The sequence below is a fragment of the Lepidochelys olivacea genome (assembly GCF_965140295.1).
Source record: "Lepidochelys olivacea isolate rLepOli2 genome assembly, chromosome: 28".
NCBI lineage: Eukaryota > Metazoa > Chordata > Testudines > Cheloniidae > Lepidochelys > Lepidochelys olivacea.
The window spans coordinates 5,387,301-5,408,888 of NC_140438.1; the positions used below are offsets into that span (position 1 = coordinate 5,387,301).

At 48.6% G+C, this 21,588-nt stretch overlaps 1 protein-coding gene across 1 annotated transcript; it reads left to right on the top strand.

The window, feature by feature from the left end:
- Window positions 1-192: 192 nt before the first annotated feature.
- Window positions 193-20,664, top strand: LOC311514160 (uncharacterized protein). The gene is made up of 5 exons (XM_084616589.1): window positions 193-308; window positions 8,684-8,766; window positions 10,691-10,817; window positions 15,355-15,468; window positions 15,865-20,664. Exons 2-5 carry the CDS (start codon window positions 8,743-8,745, stop codon window positions 17,451-17,453), a joined length of 1,854 nt encoding a protein of 617 aa, XP_084472715.1. The 5' UTR covers window positions 193-308; window positions 8,684-8,742; the 3' UTR covers window positions 17,454-20,664.
- Window positions 20,665-21,588: the final 924 nt, after the last annotated feature.

Here is a 21,588-nt window from a genome sequence, read left to right on the forward strand (position 1 = left end):
CTGCTCAGCCCGGGCTCCCGCCTCACGCGGGGGCAGCAACGGAAGTGACGTTGGGGGGGGTCGGTCCTCAGGCTCTGGGCATGCGCAGACCGGCGGACGGGCCAGACAGCGCAGGAGCGGCCCCGCGGGGCAGAGGGACTTCCTGACTCTCCCGGCAGCGGAAGTGACGTGGTGGTGGGGGGGGGGGCCCGGCTGCGAAGGCGCGCGGCGGCTCTGCCGGGCTCGTGCGGGGCCGTTGGCGGGTTGTGTGGCTGCCGGCGCCGGGCATGCGCAGAGCGGGGCGGCGGCGGCGGCGCTGCAGCCTCCAGGTACCGGAGCGAGCCCGGGGGGGGGGGAGACCTGAGGGAAGGGGGGAGGGGAAAATGTCGGCGCAGCCCGGACGTGGCCGGGGGAGCGGGGAGAGGCGGCGGGGGAGGAGGAGGAGGGGGGGGCTGAGATCCCCCCCCCCGCTCCCGCCCTGCCCCCTTTCTGTCCCCACAGCAGCGAGGGGGGGCCGGGGTGACCCCCCCCCTTCCCCCACGTCACGTCCCCTGGGCTGGGGGGGGGGGGCCCAGGAAGGGGAGGGAGGAGCAAGCCCCCCCCCCATGGAGACTTCCCCCCCCCCAACCCAGCAGCCCCCCGCCCATCCCCCCCCCCACCGCCTGCTGGTCCCAGACCCCGGCCCCGCCCCACAGCCAGTGACCTTCTGGCCCCCCGCCCCACGGGGTTCCCCAGCGAAAGGGACGTCACCCGGGGCTCCCATCCCCCCCCCCCCTTCCCCCGCGTGCCGGGCGCTGCACGGACCTTGACCGAGTCTGGGGCAGGGACTGCACGGACCCCGACCGAGAGCAGGGACCTTGTCGGGCCGGGGGGCTACAGGGACCCTGGCTGAGCTCCGGGCCCCTGTTGTCCCAGGCCCTGCGTCAGCACGAAGTGAGATCAGGCCCCCATTGTGCCAGGCGCTGCGGACACGGCAAACAAAATCAGGGACCTGGTTGTTCCTGGAGCTGCGGAGACCCAAGTGAGATCAGACCCCCATTTTGTGCCAGGAAAACTGAGGCCTGGACCGAGATCACGGCCCCCCTTGTGCCAGGCAGCGCACGACTGCGGCCCAGACTGCGGCCTCCGTTGTGCTGGGCACTTCAGAGACCTCCTCTGAGATCTGTGTCCCCGTTGGGCCTGGCCCTGCACGGACCCTGATGAAGATCATGCCCCACCACTGTACTGGACACTGCACAGATCCTGCACCCACATTTTGCCAGATGCTGCAGGGACCCCAAACAAAATCCGGGATCCTGTAATGCTGGGAGTTGCAGAGACCCCAAATGAGATCAGGCCCCCTGTTGTGCAGGGCTCTGCACAGATACTGAGCAAGATCAGGGTCCCCATTGTGATGGGGGATGAAGAGATGCCAAGGGTATCTCTACATTGTCATTTAAAACCCACAGCTGGCCCATGCCAGCTGACTCAGGCTTACCGGGCTCAGGCCAAGGGGCTGTTTAATGGCAGTGTAGATGTCTGGGCTCAGGCTGGAGCCAGGCTGTAGGATCCTGCGAGGTGGGAGGGGGCCAGACCTTGGGCTGCAGCCCAAGCCGGACCATCGAGGCTGAGGGAGCTGGGATTGTTTAGTCTGCAGAAGAGAAGAATGAGGGGGGATTTGATAGCTGCTTTCAACTACCTGAAAGGGGGTTCCAAAGAGGATGGCTCTAGACTGTTCTCAATGGTAGCAGATGACAGAACGAGGAGTAATGGTCTCAAGTTGCAGTGGGGGAGGTTTAGATTGGATATTAGGAAAAACTTTTTCACTAAGAGGGTGGTGAAACACTGGAATGCGTTACCTAGGGAGGTGGTAGAATCTCCTTCCTTAGAGGTTTTTAAGGTCAGGCTTGACAAAGCCCTGGCTGGGATGATTTAACTGGGAATTGGTCCTGCTTTGAGCAGGGGGTTGGACTAGATGACCTTCTGGGGTCCCTTCCAACCCTGATATTCTATGATTCTATGATCGACACCCCCATTCAACAGCCCCGCAGCCTGAGCCGTGTGAGCCCAAGTCAACGGGTACGGGCCGGCCGCCGGTGTCTAACTGCAGTGTAGACGTGCCCACAGCGACGGAGATTCCTTGCCCCAAAAAGCTCAAAGGCTAAATCGTGCAAATGGTGGGAGGCTAATCTCCATTTTACAGATGGGGAAACTGAAACTCAGAGAGCTGAAGTAATTTGCTCAAGTTCGCATGGAGAATTTGGGGCAAAACTGGGAACCGAACCCAGATTGTTTGAATCCTTGCCTCTCCCCTTAACCGCAAGCCCAGCTTCTGTGTGTACAGCGTTGTTTTGGTCTGTGTTTGCATCTCATTGGCTTCCAAGGGAGGTTGTGGAATTTCCTTCACTGGAGGTTTTTAAGACCAGATTGGAGGTACACCTGTCTGGGAATGTCTAGGGATACTTGGTCCTGCCTCACCACAGGAGGCTTGCGTAGACAACCTCTCAAGGTCCCTTCCAGGCCTACACTGAAATAATTCCCTTTTGTGCTGTGTCGTGTTCTATACTGAGCTGCTTTACATGGTGCCATTTGGAACTGTGATGCACCATGTTGTGTTGCATAGTTTTGCCTCAGCTTGTTTGGTGCCCGTGTTGTGTTGGTTTGAGCTGAGCTCTTTTCCGTTGTGTACTTTTGTCCTAGGGTGTATTAGTTTGCCTTGTTTTGCTTCCCTGCCCCCCCCCCCTCTTTGTACTGTCTTTTCATGGTGTCGAGGGTAGTGGGGTTTTTTTGTTTTTTTTTCCCCCCTGAATTGCCTGACATGTTGTGTAGGGTTTTTTTCCCTGTATGTTGTGTTTTATACGTATATATTGCATAGCATCATATAAATGTAGGGCTGGACAGGACCTCAAGATGTCATCAAGTCCACCTCTCTCGGCTGAGGGAGCACCAAGTATATGTAGATTATCTCTGACAGAGGTTTGTCCTGCCTGTTCTTCAGAACTTCCAGGGAAAGAGACTTGGCAGCCACCCTTTTAAGACTATTCCAGAGCGGAACTACCTTAGCTCTGGGGACACCTACACAGATTTAAGTGGTGAGCAGCTCTGGAGAGAGATTTCAGAGTAGCAGCCATTCGATGAAGTGAGCTGTAGCTCACAAAAGCTTATGCTCAAATAAATTTGTTAGTCTCTAAGGTGCCACAAGTCCTCCTTTTCTTTTTTCTGGAGAGAGAGGAGACCCCCAGTGAGTGGGCAGCTAGGTAAAGACACTAAAGGTGGGAGGAGAAACTTTGACGTGTCCAAGGTCATCCAGGCAGTCCGTGACAGAGCTAGAAATAGATCCCAATTCTAGTGCCACCGTACTGCTGTTGTGGGTACTTAAGGTCTCTGCCACACTGGTGTTTTAGGCACTGGTGCAAACCCTTAGAAAAGGCAGAATTTACACTAGTGCACTCTGATTGGCATTGGTGCGCCATGTCCCCGTCTGAAGGCTTTCTGGGGGGACAGTGGCCTCACAGAAGCTTGGGGCTGGCTGAACAGTGCAGCTGGTAATGGAGGGTCAGCTGTGAGTGCTGGAGCACAGCCCCACAGGACTGGACACTGACTTCTCCTGACCCATGACACACACCCCTAGCTGTGTGCAGGGACTGCAGCTGAGCTGCCCTGCCAAGACAGCCTGTGCATCCATGGACAAGCCACGTCTTCCTGCAGCCTAATACAATGGGGCCTGGGGACCTTTCCAAGCTGCGGGTGATGGGGCTCTGGAGTTACCGGGGTCTATTCCTGGCTCTCTCACTGACGTAGAGACTGCTTAGTGACCTTGGGGAAGTCACACCCCATCTCTCTGTAACGCTGTCCTCAGTAACTCGAGAGCACGAGCACCAGCCTCAGGCAGACTGGTAAGAAGCAGGGCACAAACCCCAAATTGGTTGTGAGGTCTGTATGTAGATTTCACCAATCAAGAATCCAGTGTAAACGCTTCAGGCACTGTAAGTGTATTAACGTGGAATCACAGAGAGTCCCCTTGGGTCATCCCGTAGATCTCACCATGCAGGTGAGCTCACCTTTGTGACAGATGGTCCCTTACACCAGGGGTTCTTGACCTTTTTCTTTCTGAGGCCCCCCCAACATGCTATAAAAACTCCACGGCCCAAGTGGGCCACAATAACTGGTTTTCTGCATATAAAAGCCAGGGCTGGTGTTAGGGGGTAGCAAGCAGGGTAACTGCCTGGGGCCCCATGCTACAGGGCCCCCCACAAAGCAACATTGCTTAGGCTTTGGCTTCAGCCCCAGGTGGTGGGGCTCAGGGCCCCAGACTTCAGCCCCATGTACTGGGACTTCAGCTTTCTGCCCTGGGCTACAGTGAGTCTAATGTTGGCCTTGCTTGGCAGCCCCCTTGCAACCTGCTCGCGGCCCCCCAGAGGGCTCCAGACCCCTGGTTGAGAACCACTGCCTTATGCCATGAATCACAGCAATGTTCAGGTTACTGCCAGTCCCAAAGGACCAGTCACTTACATAGGTCAATTGAACCTTAGATTTCCCAACAAAGACATCACTTGTAGCCAGTCCTGTAATAACCTTTATTAAGATTTACTTGAAAGGAAAGGAGAGTTGTTTTTAAAGTTAAAGCAGGTTATCATTTTGATTCAGATGAGTTACAGACTTAAATTTCAAAAGGTAATAGAAGCTTCTATAATAAGCAATCTCTCCATATTCTTTAGGACTAACCCAGGCTAAGCAGCTGGGGATCTCTTGCTTATCCCTAGAAACTTTGCCCCCCACAGTCCAAGCAGCATACAGATCATCAGTTCCTTCTGTATGGGTTTTTGTCCCCTTCCTGCCACGTGCTCTGAGCTGCAAACTCAGCTAATGGGAAGTCAAGAGCACAACAACAGTCTTTTGTCTTCTTTAACACCCCATAATAGTCTATCTGGTGTTGATGGACCTTTCCTGCCAGGCAGGGTGTCATGCATTCTGTTGCCAATCAGCACTTCACATAGATAAAGTCTCTCTCCTGTCTGGTGATTTACATAGCCGATGCAGCTAGTCAGATATTGACTCTCAAGCATTCAATAAAGTCTAAAGACAGGTTTCAGAGTAGCAGTCGTGTTAGTCTGTATCCGCAAAAAGAAAAGGAGGACTTGTGGCACCTTAGAGACTAACAAATTTATTTGAGCACAAGCTTTCGTGAGCTACAGCCCACTTCATCGGATGCATGCAGTGGAAAATACAGTGGGGAGATTTTATATACACAGAGAACATGAAACAATGGGTGTTACCATACACACTGTAATGAGAGTGATCAGGTAAGGTGAGCTATTACCAGCGGGGGGGAGCGGGGGACGACTTTTGTAGTGATAATCAAGGTGGGCCATTTCCAGCAGTTGACAAGAACATCTGAGGAACAGTGGTGGGGGGGGGGCGGGTGGGAATAAACATGGGGAAATAGTTTTACTTTGTGTAATGACCCATCCACTCCCAGTCTTTATTCAAGCCTAAGTTAATTGTATCCAGTTTGCAAATTAATTCCAATTCAGCAGTCTCTCGTTGGAGTCTGTTTTTGAAGTTTTTTTGTTGAAGAATTGCCACTTTTAGGTCTGTAATCGAGTGACCAGGGAGATTGAAGTGTTCTCTGACTGGTTTTTGAATGTTATAATACTTGACGTCTGATTTGTGTCCATTTATTCTTTTACGTATAGACTGTCCAGTTTGGCCAATGTACATGGCAGAGGGACATTGCTGGTACATGATGGCATACATCACATTGGTAGATGTGCAAGTGAACGAGCCTCTGATAATGTGGCTGACATTCCACACAAAGATGGACTACAAGCCGTCAGGAACAGTATCCCCGATAATGTCACGGCAAACCTGGTGGCTGAACTTTGTGACTTTGTCCTCAGTCACAACTATTTCACGTTTAGGGACAATGTTATACCTCCAAATCAGCGGCACTGCTATGGGTACCCGCATGGCCCCACAGTATGCCAACATTTTTATGGGTGACTTAGAACAACGTTTCCTCAGCTCTCGTCCCCTAACATCCCTACTCTACTTGCGCTACATTGATGACATCTTCATCATCTGGACCCATGGAAAAGAAGCCCTGGAGGAATTCCACCATGATTTCAACAATTTCCATCCCACCATCAACCTCAGCCTGGTCCAGTCCACACAAGAGATCCACTTCCTGGACACTACGGTGCTAATAAGCGATGGTCACATAAACACCACCCTATACCGGAAACCTATTGACCGCTATTCCTACCTACATGCCTCAAGCTTTCATCCAGACCACACCACACGATCCATTGTCTACAGCCAATCTCCACGATACTACCCCATTTGCTCCAACTCCTCAGACAGAGACAAACACCTACAAGATCTCTATCAAGCATTCTTACAACTACAATACCCACCTGCTGAAGTGAAGAAACAGATGGACAGAGCCAGAAGAGTACCCAGAAGTAATCTACTACAGGGTAGGCCCAACAAAGAAAATAACAGAACGCCACTAGCCGTCACCTTCAGCCCCCAACTAAAACCTCTCCAACGCATTATCAAGGATCTACAACCTATCCTGAAAGACGACCCATCACTCTCACAGATCTTGGGAGACAGGCCAGTCCTTGCTTACACACAGTCCCCCAACCTGAAGCAAATACTCACCAGCAACCACACACCACACAACAGAACCACTAACCCAGGAACCTATCCTTGCAACAAAGCCCGTTGCCAACTGTGTCCACATATCTATTCAGGGGACACCATCATAGGGCCTAATCACATCAGCCACACTATCAGAGGCTCGTTCACCTGCATATCTACCAATGTGATATATGCCAGCAATGCTCCTCAGCCATGTACATTTGCCAAACCAGACAGTCTCTACGTAGAAGAATAAATGGACACAAATCAGACTTAATAAAGTCTAAACACATTCTTATAATTCTCATACATGTTTTAACAATACTAACACAGGTGAGCCAGACTGATTCCAGCTCTGCGTTTGTCCCCGTTCAGTTAAGACATGGGGGCTTTTGCAAGAGCGAACACCTCATCTGCCAGTGTCACAGGCAGGATGGGCAAGAATGGTGTCTCTCGCCACTGTTTGCCGGAAGTTGGGAATGGGTGACAGGGGATGGATCACTTGATGATTACCTGTTCTGTTCATTCCCTCTGATGCACGTGGCATTGGCCACTGAGCTAGATTGTTCTGACACAGTGGGCTGCTCTTAGATTTACAATCTCTATCAGGGGTCTCTACTCATTTGAACTCACTGGGGAGGCACAGAAAGAAACAAGGTGTGCTTAGGCAAGAAGGCCCAATCTCATAGCTCCCAGGGTCACGCTTTCCAAGAGCTAAAACTAGGCCCAGCCCATGAAAGGTGGCACTCCTAGGAGAGACTGTATAAAGGCTGGAGTATCAAACAACTTTATAACCCTGAGACAGCTGCCTTGGGGACAATGACAGGGAGAATCCCCCAAAGCGACTCCTTGGATTCTGTTCTTCTCTGTCCTTTGTTTCATAGAACTGTAAGGGACCTTGAAAGGTTACCTAGCCCAGTCCCCTGAACACAAGACTGGACTAAATATTTAATCTAGACCATCCCTGACAGTTATTTGTCCAGCCTGCTCTTAAAAATCCCCAATGATGGAGATTCCACAACATCCCTAGATCATTTATTCCAGTGCTTAACCACTCTGACAGTTAGGAAGTTTTCCCTAATGTCCAATCTAAACCACCCTTGCTGTAATTTAAGCCCATTGCTTCTTGTCCTATCCGCAGGGGTTAAGAAGAACAATTTTTCTCCCTCCTTGTAATAACCATTTATTTACTTGAAAACTGTGATCATGTCCCCTCTGTCTTCTCTTCTCCAGACTAAACAAACCCAGTTTTGTCGATCTTCCCTCAAAGGTCATGTTTTCTAAACCTTTAATCATTTTTGTTGCTTTGCTCTGGAATTTCTCCCATTTGTTCACATCTTTCCTGAAATGTGGCACCCAGAACTGGACACAGTACTCCAGTTGAGGCCTAATCAACACCGAGTAGAGCGGAATAATTACTTCTCGTGTCTTGCTTACAACACTCCTGCTAATACTTTCCAGACTGATGTTTCCTTTTTTTTTTTTTTTTTTTTTGCAACAGTGACTTATATTTAGCTTATGATCCACTATGACACCCCAGATCCCTTTCCGCAGTACTCCTTCCTGGGTAGTCATTTCCCATTTTGAATGTGTGCAACTGATTTTTCCTTCCTAAGTGGAGTACTTTGCATTTCTCTTTATTGAATTTCATCCTACTTACTTCATACCATTTCTCCGGTTTGTCCAGATAATTTTGAATTTTAATCCTATCCTCCAAAGCACTTGCAACCCCTCCAGCTTGGTATTGTCCACAGACTTAATAAGTTTCAGAGTAGCAGCCGTGTTAGTCTGTATCCGCAAAAAGAAAAGGAGTACTGTGGCACCTTAGAGACTAACAAATTTATTTGAGCATAAGTGTAACAGAGAGACTTTGTTACTGGCAGGGTTTCGCCCTGTCTCAGAGGGTTACACCCTGGTGGGAGGGGGCTAGGCCTGCACTGGAATAAGGTCACTCTGTGCTTCACAGTGTGGCAGAACCTAGAATGTCCATTAGCAGGGAAAAATCCTGGGGGGAATCGGCATGTGAAATGGACAAAAGCCCTGTCTAAATTCTCTCACATTGCCCTTCTCACCCTGTCAGGCTACAGAGTAACGTCCACGTTTCGCTCCAGATCATCCCATCCTCCCAGGGGGAAGGAAATGGCTGCAATGGAGCTGGCTCAGGTAAGAGATTATCAGGGAGCTGGTGGTGGGTTCTGCTTGGAGGGAGAGGAGCAGTACAGGCATAGGAGGGTGGGAGCTGCAGGAGGTGGTGGGAGGCAGGAAATATCTAGGGTGGAGAAAGGGAGGGGACAGGATGTGACAAACCTGCTGAGACTTGTGTAATGTAGGGTGTGATGGGTTGTCACCCCCAGGGTGCAGTCTGGGGTGCTTATGGGAACTGCTGTGCCTTCTAACCCTCAAGCTGGTCTGGCCCTTCTCACACTGCTTTGCTGGAGATTCAGCCAGCCTCTCCAGGACCTGTTATCACCCAACATGACAGCAGGTGGCACCATACACCTAACTAAGCTACCTGAGTGCTTTACCTAAGTCACTCAATGACAGATAGAAGACAACAGCCAATTTCCCAGCTCCCCAACTTTGCATACCTGCTGTAGTATAAATCCAGAATTATACCATCTTATAGTGCACAGGGATCTCTATAATGTAAGCTCAGTAAGATAGTTTGCCTTCCCCTTGATGTGGGAAAGATATGCACAACAAGCTTGTGCTAACCAAGCTGACATTTTCCCCAGACACTTCACTCAAAATACACTGGTTAAGATAAAGCATAACACAAGTTTTTATTAACTACAGAAAGATAGATTTTACGTGATTATTGTTAGAAGAAAAAAGGAGCAGATTGACCTGGAGGCGGATATGAGTACAGGCTTCTTTATTGCGATGCCTGTTCCCCTCGACCCAATTATCGAGTAAGCGCTGGATTACTTACGTCACACTCCTTTTATCTAAATTAGTATGTAAATGCCTATATCTGTTACAACACCCCCAAAACCCTTATTAAGTAATAGAAACACCCATACTATTAGTATACCCACCCCTATCTATTATTCACAGCATTACGCATGTCATACAGGCATTTTTACCTTGAAAATACAGTTCTTTGCAATAATGTCTTGCCACAAATTTCCTTAATCAGCAGTTCTCAGAGGACGGAGGAAGGGGCAATGAGCAATTCTCAGGGGAGGGAGGAAGGGGCCATAAACCAGGGCTTGTTTATGTAGCTGGGAAAGGAAGGGAGGGAGAGATAACATTTATTTTACCTTCTTTCACATGAAGGGCATTCATTCCGACAACTAGATTTCTCATGCAGCTGCATCCTTATCAATTCTTACAAGCAACAGGGAAAGCAAAAATATGGCACCTTATTTATTAAGCAAAGAATTACTGCCTCCTTATGTCTTTGTCCCCTAATGCCATGTCAGCACATTAGCAGCTTCCCAGGTCTTTTACTTAACCCTAACATATCCCCAACAATTATAAGTGAGAGCAAAGAAATCAAAGTAGATTACTTAGCAAATAACCAAAAACTCAAACTAACTAAGCCTAACGTGCTAGATGGATAGAATCTGAATTCACAGTTTCTCACCCTGACTGATGATACAAGTAGTCCACCAAGTTTTCATACACAAGCTAGAAATCCCTTTACCCTGGGACCAGCACTTCCCCCAGTTCAGTCTTTCTTCCTTAGGTGTTTCCAGGAGTTCTCTTGTGTGGGGAATGAGGCCAAGAGATGATGTCACACCCCACCTTATGTACCTGTTCCATATGGCAGGACTCCTTTGTTCCAAACTCAGTTCCCAGGGAGCCACCAGCACGGTCCAGAGACAGCTCCATCTCCTCTATCAAGCTCTGACTAGTAGCTATGTGATAAATGTGAAGACCCTGCCTCCATCTGTCAGCTGGGAGACACAAAGGTTCTCTCTTTCTACCCTGTGAAGTATCCTGGCTGCTCTAAGCAAGATGGGGTGGGACTCTGTTAACATGTGCCTCCCGGAGCTTCCATTTACCTGGCGCTGCTGTTCCGTGAATAGTGGGGCTGTGAGTGGGGAAGCAAGTACTGAATGTGGGACTCTTGCTCTTTCAGGGGCCGGTGACTTTCGAGGAGGTGGCTGTGTATTTCACCAGGGAAGAGGGGGCTCTGCTGGACCCCACTCAGAGAGCCCTCTACAGAGATATCATGCAGGAGAACTATGAGACAGTGGTCTTGCTGGGTAAGGAGTCCTGTCCCCTGGGCTATTAGAAGCTGTGGGGTCTCTAAAGAACCTGAGTAGTAATAACTTTATACCTTTATTCCTCATACAAGTTTTGACAAGTGTCCTTGCCCCCCTTTTTTGCCTTATCTCCCACCCACTAGAAACTTTTTTGGACATGTGCCTTTTGGTACCATCAGTCATTTAAAAATTGCATTTTATATATCCTTATTGGACACATTAATAATGACATTAATAACTGTAGCTTTCATGTCTTTTCCTCATTTTAAGAGGAAAATATGCCACCTGTAGAATTCTAAATTGAGTAAATAGGTGTATGGCTCATGCATGGCTTGTGTGACAGTCAGATGAGCTCCTCTTTTGATAGGAGAGCGTATAATGTTGACATTCAGGACCCCATGGGTGAAGAGAGAACAGAGCTGTGGGAGGGGAGGAGAAGGGGGGGAGTAGATAGTTCTGGGGTGCTAGGAGATGGGGAAGGTGTGTGCAGGATTAGAGCTAAGAACCATCAGGGAGGGATGAGGTAGTGAGTGACGAGGAGGGAACACAAGAAGCTCCGAAGGTGCTGGAAGGTGGTGATGGCTGAGAGTAATGGGAAGAAGGGGAGAGGAGTGTGGAGGAAGGGCACCCAGGAAGTGGGCTGGTTGGGTCAGTGGGAGGGAGATTTTGGGATATAGAGCTGTGGGGGATCCCAGACCCCAAATCCCTACCCAAGCCTTGTTGGTTTAGAGCCTACACTCCAGTTTTATTTCTGTTCAGTTTCACTTCATTATACATTTTTTGCCCCAAATATTATTTTAACTCTTGACCTCCCTCTCTCATTACCCCCCTCCCCATATAACCTCCCCATCTCTATGCACAGCGACCCCGGCCACCGATCCTGAGTCCTTGCTGCATTCCTCCCTACCATAGCAGAGCCGCTACCCAGGCACAAATGGGCACGCTGATGATGTCACAGGGTGGTACTGTAGCCTGTACCTTTTTTACACCTATAAGATTACGTATTGGGGTACAACTTGCCCTTGTCCATGGCTACTGAAAGTTAATTAAGAAGATGGAATTTGGTGAAACAGACAGAAACTTGATTTAATACAGACGGTTATAATTGAAATCGTAGGCAAGGATCAATACACATAACGATTAGACTAAGATAAATATGGTAAAGAGGGTCTTGCCCTGGAGAGCAGGGGCAATGGCTTGCCCCATTCTGGCACTCCGGCCGGGGAGCAGGGTTAGGGGCTTGCCCCGCTCCACATGTGGTCTGGCTCCGCACAGCTCCTGGAAGCACCAGCATGTCCTCGCTCCAGCCTACACATAGGGGCAGCCAGGGGTCTCCACACACTGTGCCCACCCCAAGCACCACCTCCACAACTCCCATTGGTCGGGAACTGCGACCAATGGGAGCTGACTGGCCGACCCTCCGTGTAGGAGCTGGAGGGGGGAGATGCCGCTGCTTCCAGGAGCTGCTTCAGGTAAGCGCCAACTGGAGTCTGACCCCCTCCTGCTTCGCAACACCCTGCCCCAGCCCTGATCCCCCTCCCACCCGCCTAACCCCTCTGTCCCAGCGCGGAGCACCCTCTTGCACCCCTAACCCCACATCCTTAGCCCCACCCCAGGGACCGCATCCACCAGCCGGAGCTGTACCCCTCTCCAAACCCCAACCCCCTGTCCCAGCCCGGAACCCGCTCCCATACCCTGAACTCCTCATTTCTGGCTCTACCCCTGAGCCACACCCCCAGCCAGAGCTCTCACTCCCTCCCACACGCCAACCCCCAATTTCGTGAGCATTCGTGGCCTGCCATACAATTTCCACACCCAGATGTGGCCCTTGGGCCAAAAAGTTTGCCCACTCCTTGACTAGGTCATAGATCATAAAATCAAGTCGGGGTCAACAGGAGTGAGAATTTGGAGAGAGTCTTGTCCCCCCTCTCCCCATCTGCAGTAGCCGCAAGCTGTCTTCCCTCCAGGCTCCTTGGAGGGAAGCGTTGAAGCCAGAGGCTCAGTCTCTGGTGTTGAAGCTCCACGGCCCATCCTTGTGGAAGAGTGGGACCCCTTGGGGGTCTAGTGCACTCAAGGGGCAACTCCCAAGGACTGTTTAAAAGCCAGGGCATTGCACAGATCCTAAGGATCCATGTCAGCGTGCCTTACAGGGAAAAGATATAAAACAAGAAAGGGATCTGAATGCGTATTTACCATCGCCCACTCATCAGTCCTCGTGGGAATCCCTGATCCATTCCAAAGTGTATTAAAATCTTCCTTAAAGGCTTACCTCTTGGTTTTCAGGTCATGATCATTTTGTTAGAGGGCTTTCCCTTCAGCCTCCCACTTTCTTGGTTCTTGTCACGCAGACAGCAATCAGCAAATGACCAGAAGTCCGAAGTGCAGATTATGCAAGGTTTATTGGGGTTAGTTTCTAAGCAATACTCCATATTTGGAATACTCCATATTCCAAAGCCCTTCACACCGCTTGGGTTTATGTCTATATGCCTAAAGAGTCTGTTCCCCATTGTTCCCTTTCCAGCTCTGATGCCACAGAGCATTCACCCCGTGTATCTCTTCCCAGCTCTGACACTGCAGAGCGTTTACCCTGTGTCCCTCTTCCCAGCTCTGATGCCGCAGAGCTTTGCTTGTGTCCCTGTTCCCTCCCTTAACAAACATGATTCCAATTTCCCTTTCCCCTCCAGTTCATATAGTAATATTCTCATCTATATCTTAACCAATCATTGTACTGAAATTTAACTTACCAATCCTAACATATTGTAATATAATTCTCTAACCAATTATATCCCACTAGCCTAATTAACTTACACCTAGCAAAATTAATTATACAGCAGACAGAAACAATTAGAGAACCAGACAGGTTAACAATAGAAAAGTGTGGGACATAAATATAAAGCAATACAGAAATGAGGGTTTCACAACCAGAACCATTAATAAGTGATTTCTTGCCAGACAGGATGCTATCAAATGAAGTTTTCTTTAACCATTTTAAGATCCGTTTCTTTATCTGGTGGTGATGGGAACTATTAGGACAGGATCGTCTAACAACCCAATACCACCCTATTTCAATGTGACTGGTTTGGGATGTAATGATGTGACTGTGTGCTTCTCAGATTATGGCTGCCCCTGCTGCTTAGCCAAAGGCCTTCGCCTAAGAGCAAGGCCTCAGACTATCCTAGTGAGAGAATCATAGAATCATAGAATATCAGGGTTGGAAGGGACCCCAGAAGGTCATCTAGTCCAACCCCCTGCTCGAAGCAGGACCAATTCCCAGTTAAATCATCCCAGCCAGGGCTTTGTTAAGCCTGACCTTAAAAACCTCTAAGGAAGGAGATTCTACCACCTCCCTAGGTAACGCATTCCAGTGTTTCACCACCCTCTTAGTGAAAAAGTTTTTCCTAATATCCAATCTAAACCTTCCCCACTGCAACTTGAGACCATTACTCCTCGTTCTGTCATCTGGTACCACTGAGAACAGTCTAGATCCACCCTCTTCGGAACCCCCTTTCAGGTAGTTGAAAGCAGCTATCAAATCCCCCCTCATTCTTCTCTTCTGCAGGCTAAACAATCCCAGCTCCCTCAGCCTCTCCTCATAAGTCATGTGTTCCAGTCCCCTAATCATTTTTGTTGCCCTTCGCTGGACTCTCTCCAATTTATCCATATCCTTCTTGAAGTGTGGGGCCCAAAACTGGACACAGTACTCCAGATGAGGCCTCACCAATGTCGAATAGAGGGGAACGATCACGTCCCTCGATCTGCTCGCTATGCCCCTACTTATACATCCCAAAATGCCATTGGCCTTCTTGGCAACAAGGGCACACTGCTGACTCATATCCAGCTTCTTGTCCACTGTCACCCCTAGGTCCTTTTCCGCAGAACTGCTGCCTAGCCATTCGGTCCCTAGTCTGTAGCTGTGCATTGGGTTCTTCCGTCCTAAGTGCAGGACCCTGCACTTATCCTTATTGAACCTCATCAGATTTCTTTTGGCCCAATCCTCCAATTTGTCTAGGTCTTTCTGTATCCTATCCCTCCCCTCAAGCGTATCTACCACTCCTCCCAGTTTAGTATCAGTATTTAGTATTTAGTAGAAGGCCCATACACAAGCAGACTGATTTTGATTCTTTGTTTTTATACCCCTGTAACTTGCTAAGTGATAAAAATACATCTAAGTTCTTAAAGTGTAGGCTTTACAGGCAGGCCTGAATATCTATATTCTCACAGTGGGTTCTATCCCTTCCCCCATTCTGTGTCTGTCTTGTCTATTTAGATTGTAAATTCTTCCAGGAATAGGCCGTCTACTATTCTGTGTTTGTACTGTGCCTAGCAGAATGGGGACCCACTTTTAGTTGGTTCTTAGGCACTAAGATAATGAATATGATTTATAATAATAATAACTCTCCTGGCACTTTGAGCCAAGGAAGCTGGCCTTGGGATGTTACTGCTTAAAAATGAGCTGGTCTTAAAACCAAGGAATATTCTTTGTGACAAGTATCTGACAAATTCCACTGACCTTCCTTGTTTTCTTTGCCTTGAGTAGGGTTTCCAATTTCCAAACCTGATGTGATCTCACAACTGGAACAAGGGGAAGAGCCATGGGTCCCAGACCTCCACGGCTCTGAGAAAGAAGTGCTCCTGAGAGCTGCCTGCGCAGGTGAGGAATTGGTTAAACCAACCCAAAAACTGTCCGTGAATACTTGGGATGCCCTACAAAGATCTTGTGAGCTCTCCAAGTTCAGGATTGTTCCCTGCAGATGTGGAATCATTAGGCAGAGGTCACTTATGGCTTCCCACCTATACTTTGACAACTGGCAGCAGGTCCCTCCCCAATGTAGCTTTCCCCTGAGTGTTCTGGTGAGATGCGGACCAAAGGTAATCCCTTCCTCTCTCCTCTGGGGAAAGGTTTGGGAAAAATCAGCTCCAGATAGGTTTGATCTCTCCCGCACATATTTTGGTTTGTTCATCCCTTTTTCCATACCTTTCTCTGAGATTTTCTTTCTCTTCGGTGCAGGGAGTGACCTATGTCTGTATTCTCTCTGTCTCCCATCAGGTGATGGGATGGTGAGTGAGAATGAGGAGGAGAAACCCCAGCAGGAAGATGCTGACCAAGTAGAACCACATTTGACATTCTCAGGAAGATCCAAAGGGAATGTTTCCGGGAGTTGTGGACTCCCAGAAAAAGAAAAAGCGTGTGAGACTCGGCAGAGGCCAGAGGAAAACTTCACTTGCCACTCAGACCTTATTACACACAAGAGAATCAACTTGGAAGAGACACGTTACACATGCCATGAGTGTGGGAAAAGCTTCAATGGGAGTTCACACCTTATCACACACCAGAGAATGCACAAAGGAGAGAAACCCTACACCTGCTCTGAGTGCGGGAAAAGCTTCAGTCGGAGTTCAGCCCTTATCACACATTGGAGAACCCACACTGGAGAGAAACCCTACACCTGCTCTGAGTGCGGGAAAAGCTTCAATCGAAGCTCTGCCCTTATCACACATCGGAGAATCCACACGGGTGAGAAACCTTATGGATGTTCTGAGTGTGGGAAACACTTCATTGATAGTTCAACCCTCATCTCGCATCAGCGAATCCACACAGGAGAGAGGCCCTACACATGCTCTGAGTGTGGGAAAAGCTTTAGTCGGCACTCACACCTTATCACACATCGTAGAATCCACACAGGAGAGACGCCCTTCTCGTGCTCTGAGTGTGGGAAAAGCTTTAATCAGCACTCACACCTTATCACACATCTTCGAATCCACACAGGAGAGAGAGCCTACACGTGCGCTGAGTGCGGGAAACACTTCAATCGGAACTCAAACCTTATCACACATCGTAGAATCCACACGGGAGAGACACCCTACACGTGCTCTGAGTGTGGGAAAAGCTTCAGTCGGAGCTCACACCTTATCACACATCAGACAGTCCACACGGGTGAGAAACCTTATGGATGCTCTGAGTGTGGGAAACGCTTCATTGATAGTTCAGCCCTCATCTCACATCAGCGAATCCACACAGGAGAGATGCCCTACACATGCTCCGAGTGTGGGAAAAGCTTTCATCAGAACTCTGCCCTTATCACACATAGGAGAATCCACACAGGTGAGAAACCTTATGGATGCTCTGAGTGTGGGAAACGCTTCTATCGGAGCTCACACCTTATCACACATAGGAGAATCCACACGGGTGAGAGACCTTATGGATGCTCTGAGTGTGGGAAACGCTTCATTGATAGTTCAGCCCTCATCTCACATCAGCGAATCCACACAGGGGAGACGCCCTACACGTGCTCTGAGTGTGGGAAAAGCTTCAGTCAGCACTCACACCTTGTCAGACATTGGAGAATCCACACAGGAGAGAAACCCTACACGTGCTCTGAGTGCGGGAAATGCTTTAATCGGAGCTCACAGCTTATCACACATCAGCGAATCCACACAGGGGAGATGCCCTACACGTGCTCTGAATGTGGAAAAAGCTTCAATCAGAGCGCAAATCTTATATCACATCGTAGAATCCACACAGGAGAGACACCGTACACATGCTCTGAGTGTGGGAAAAACTTCAATCAGAGTTCAAACCTTATTAGACATCAGAAAATCCACATGAGAGAGAACTGTAATAAATGTCTTGACTAGGGCTGGCCAAAGATTTTTTTTTTTTTTAATCACATTTGCTAATTGCCACATAGTGATCTTTCAACCGTCTTCACCATGGTTTCTCAGCTCCCCCCAGATGAGTTGCCTGCTTCTGCTTTTTGCAGCTCATCCTTCTTTGGGGTCAGTCCTCTGATCTTTTCTATTGAGTTGTAGGAAAGTGTGTCATAGAATCATACAATATTATGGTTGGAAGAGACCTCAGGAGGTCATCTAGTCCAATCTCCTGCTCAAAGCAGATGCAACACCCACTAAATCATCCCAGCCAAGGCTTTGTCAAGCCGGGCCTTAAAAACCTCTAAGAATGGAGATTCCACCACCTCCCTAGGTAACCCATTCCAGTGCTTCACCACCCTCCTAGTGAAATAGTGTTTCCTAATATCCAATCTAGACCTCCTCCACTGCAACTTGAGACCATTGCTTCTTGTTCTGTCATCTGCCACCACTGAGAACAGCCTAGCTCCATCCTCTTTGGAACCACCCTTCAGGTAGTTGAAGGCTGTTATCAAATGCCCCCTCACTCTTCTCTTCTGCAGACTAAATAACCCCAGTTCCGTCACCCTCTCCTCGTAAGTCATGTGCCCCAGCCCCCTAATGATTTTCTTTGCCCGCCACTGGACTCTCTCTAATTTGTCCACATCCCATCTGTAGTGGGGGGGACCAAAACTCGATGCAATACTCCAGGTGTGGCCTCACCAGTGCCGAATGGAGGGGGATAATCACTTCCCTCGACCTGCTGGCAATGCTCATACTAATACAGTCCAATATGCCATTGACCATCTTGGCAACGAGGGCACACTGTTGACTCATATCCAGCTTCTCGTCCACTGTAATCCCCAGGTCCTTTTCTGCAGAAGTGCTACTTAGCCAGTTGGTCCGCAGCCTGTAGCAATGCATGAGATTCTTCCTTCCTAAGGGCAGGACTCTGCACTTGTCCTTGTTGGATCCTCATCAGATTTCTTTTGGCCCAATTCTCTAATTTGTCTCGGTCACTCTGAACCCTATCCCTACCCTCCAGCATATCTACCTCTCTCTCCCCATTTTGTCATCTGCGAACTTGCTGAGGGTGCAATTAATCCCATCATCCACATCATTAATAAAGATGTTGAACAAAACTGGCCCTAGGACCGACCCCTGGGGCACTCTGCCTGATACCAGCTGCCAACTAGACATGGAGCCATTGATCACTACCCGTTGAGCCCGACAATCTAGCCAGCTTTCTATCCACCTTATAGTCCATTCACCCAATCCATACTTTTTTAACTTGCTGGCAAGAACACTGTGGGGGACCATATCAAAATCTTTGCTAAAGTAAAGATATATCATCTCCACCACTTTCCCCATGTCCACAGAGCCAGTTATCTCATCATAGAGGACCCTCCAGCTCGGACCATTCTTCAGCTCTAGGTGGGAGAGAGAGGTTTGATTCCCAACAAGCTACACTGAGGCAAAAACTAACCGTGCCGTACATCCACTAGGACTGTACATGGTGTTGGCTGCTCACATTAGTGATCTTGGTGTAAAAAGACAATTATAGTTGTAGAGCAGATGCAGCTGAGGTGCAGTGGTTGGCAGTAGCTTTCCCCGTGACCTGACCTAAATTCCATCACTTTTCCTAGTCTAAACAAACCCTGAGCATCCCAGTTATACTGTTCTCCCATTTCAAATCAATTGTTGGTCATCAAGTTCCCCCTTTGGGAACAAATGGTTTCATTCCCAGTTGCTCTGATGTTGCTTCAGGTTGTGCTGGAGAGCAGATACTTTTACTACCATTTTCCTCCCTTAAAATATATTGAACTGTAACAAAGAGCAGGAGCATTGCAGAGATAGCGAAAAGTGTCATTTCACCCTTTGTAACCACAGAAGAAGATAGGGTAAGTCAGAGGGATTCCCTTATTCCTCATCACCATCTCAATCCCCCCTATTGTTCAATTGGTTAGGTCAATATTTTCTCTAAAGGGCTGGGAAGAGGATTCCCTAGTAAATGACTTGTAACTAAGCAAAATACCCATGCATTTGCCTCCCAAAGCAGTTGTGGCCCAGGCCCTGCAGGAGGTCTCTCCTGAAGATCTCTCCTTCATAATCAGATGCATGTTCACTATTATTTGGGAAATGCAATCCCTATCATGGTAGAGATGGGAAAGATGGAAGTGACCTTTCTGTTCAGCTCACCCCTGGGAGATGCTGCAAACGTGTAGAAAATGAAATCCATGTTGAATGTGATAGAGCTGCAGAAAGATGCGTATTTTGAATAGATACCTGACATTTGGTGTCTTACAGGGATTCTAAGCCGCACCTGCATTTAGTTCCTATTTTAAATCTGTGCCACCAGATTAAGGAGGTAAAAGGGCATACTTGGGGAAGTTATACCTCACTATTGCTACTGATATGTTGTGTGGTTGGTGAAGAATTCTGCACCAGAGAAGTGTAAAATTACTCCAAGTAAGGTCAACGATTTGACAAGAACTCAGATAGAAATTGCAGATACTAGTGGTTGATTTTCACCCTAGAGATGGACGCTATGGTGACCTGTGGCCCAGTGAAATTGTTTTGAGAATGCTGCTCCCTAGTGAAGTGGCATTGATCGCACTTCTAAAAGATGCCAGGATGCAATTGGGAACAACTGTCTTTTATTCTTTGGATCCAAAGTTTCCTGAAGCACAGAGAGAAACAGCTGATTCCTTCAGAGCCATCCCATGCCTATGGGTTCCAATCTGGCTGCCTCACTGGACAAGAAGCACTTCCATGCTGGGGAAATCATGGTAGCTAATGAGGGAATGTGTCAGATTCCAAGTTCAGACAGCAGGATACATGACTGCTGAGTCCCGAGTCTGTGGTTTGGTCTCTTCGTTTTGCTCTAGAGTCTAATGCATGTGTCTCACTTTTCCGCCTCCTGCTACTCTGGAAGATTAGAAAGTGTGAAAGTAGAGCACAGGTGGCTTTTTCTCATGATGGCAACCTTCCCACGTTGTGTGAGACCCCTTCCACCCACACTTCTGGGAGAAGACCCAGGGAGAAATGAACCCTCAGAAATGGAAGGCTCCTAGGTTATGGGAGAATGTGACTTCACACAAAGCTCACTGGGTGGAAATGGGAAATAAGAGAAAACTGCCCTATAAGTTTATATTTTGTAATCTTTGAATAAGTTGTTACCAGCGACAATGAAATTAAACATGAAGTTAGTGTAATGTAAGAGGCTGATTATGTGATCACTTTCAGTATTACAATATAATGCAGGTTTTCTTCTAGTTCTCTCCCTGCCCCCCCCCCACACACACACTATATCGGAAATGGTGACTAATCCGGAAATTAAAACCTCACTCCAAAGGAATTAGAGTGGGAATATGTGAGAGAAATAGCATATATGAGAATAGAGACCCGGTATAGATGGTAATTATTTCTATTTCAAATGGAAATTCAAATTGATAACTTTTAAAATAAATCTTCTGTTAGGAGGAAAATTGCTCAAGACAAGATGTGTAACCTTTTGCCCAGTGTGACGAAGTTCCTGCTCTACCTTGGTGGGTCTTGCGCTTATTGGCAGATTTGCTTGCCTTGGAGCTTCACGGCAGCCCTCAGCTTGGCCGTTTTTCTGAACCCACAGTCCAGGTCGACGACTCCTGTGTCTGACCAGGAGTTGGGAGGATTTGGGGGGAACCCGGGCCCACCCTCTACTCCGGGTTCCAGCCCAGGGCCCTGTGGAATGCAGCTGTCTAGAGTGCCTCCTGGAACAGCTGTGCAACAGCGACAACTCCCTGGGCTACTTCCCCATGGCCTCCTCCCAACACCTTCTTTATCTTCACCATAGGACCTTCCTCCTGGTGTCTGATAATGCTTGTACACCTCAGTCCTCCAACAGTCCATGTTCTCACTCTCAGCTCCTCGCACCCCTTGCTCCCAGCTCCTCACACACACACACACACACCACAAACTGAAGTGAGCTCCTTTTTAAAACCCGGGTGCCCTGATTAGCCTGCCTTAATTGGTTCTAGCCGCTTCTTGATTGGCTGCATGTGTTCTAATCAGCCTGTCTTAATTGTCTCCAGAAGGTTCCTGATTGTTCTGGAACCTTCCCTGTTAGGAAACGGAACGTCTTTCGCTTGCTCCTCAGCTATCT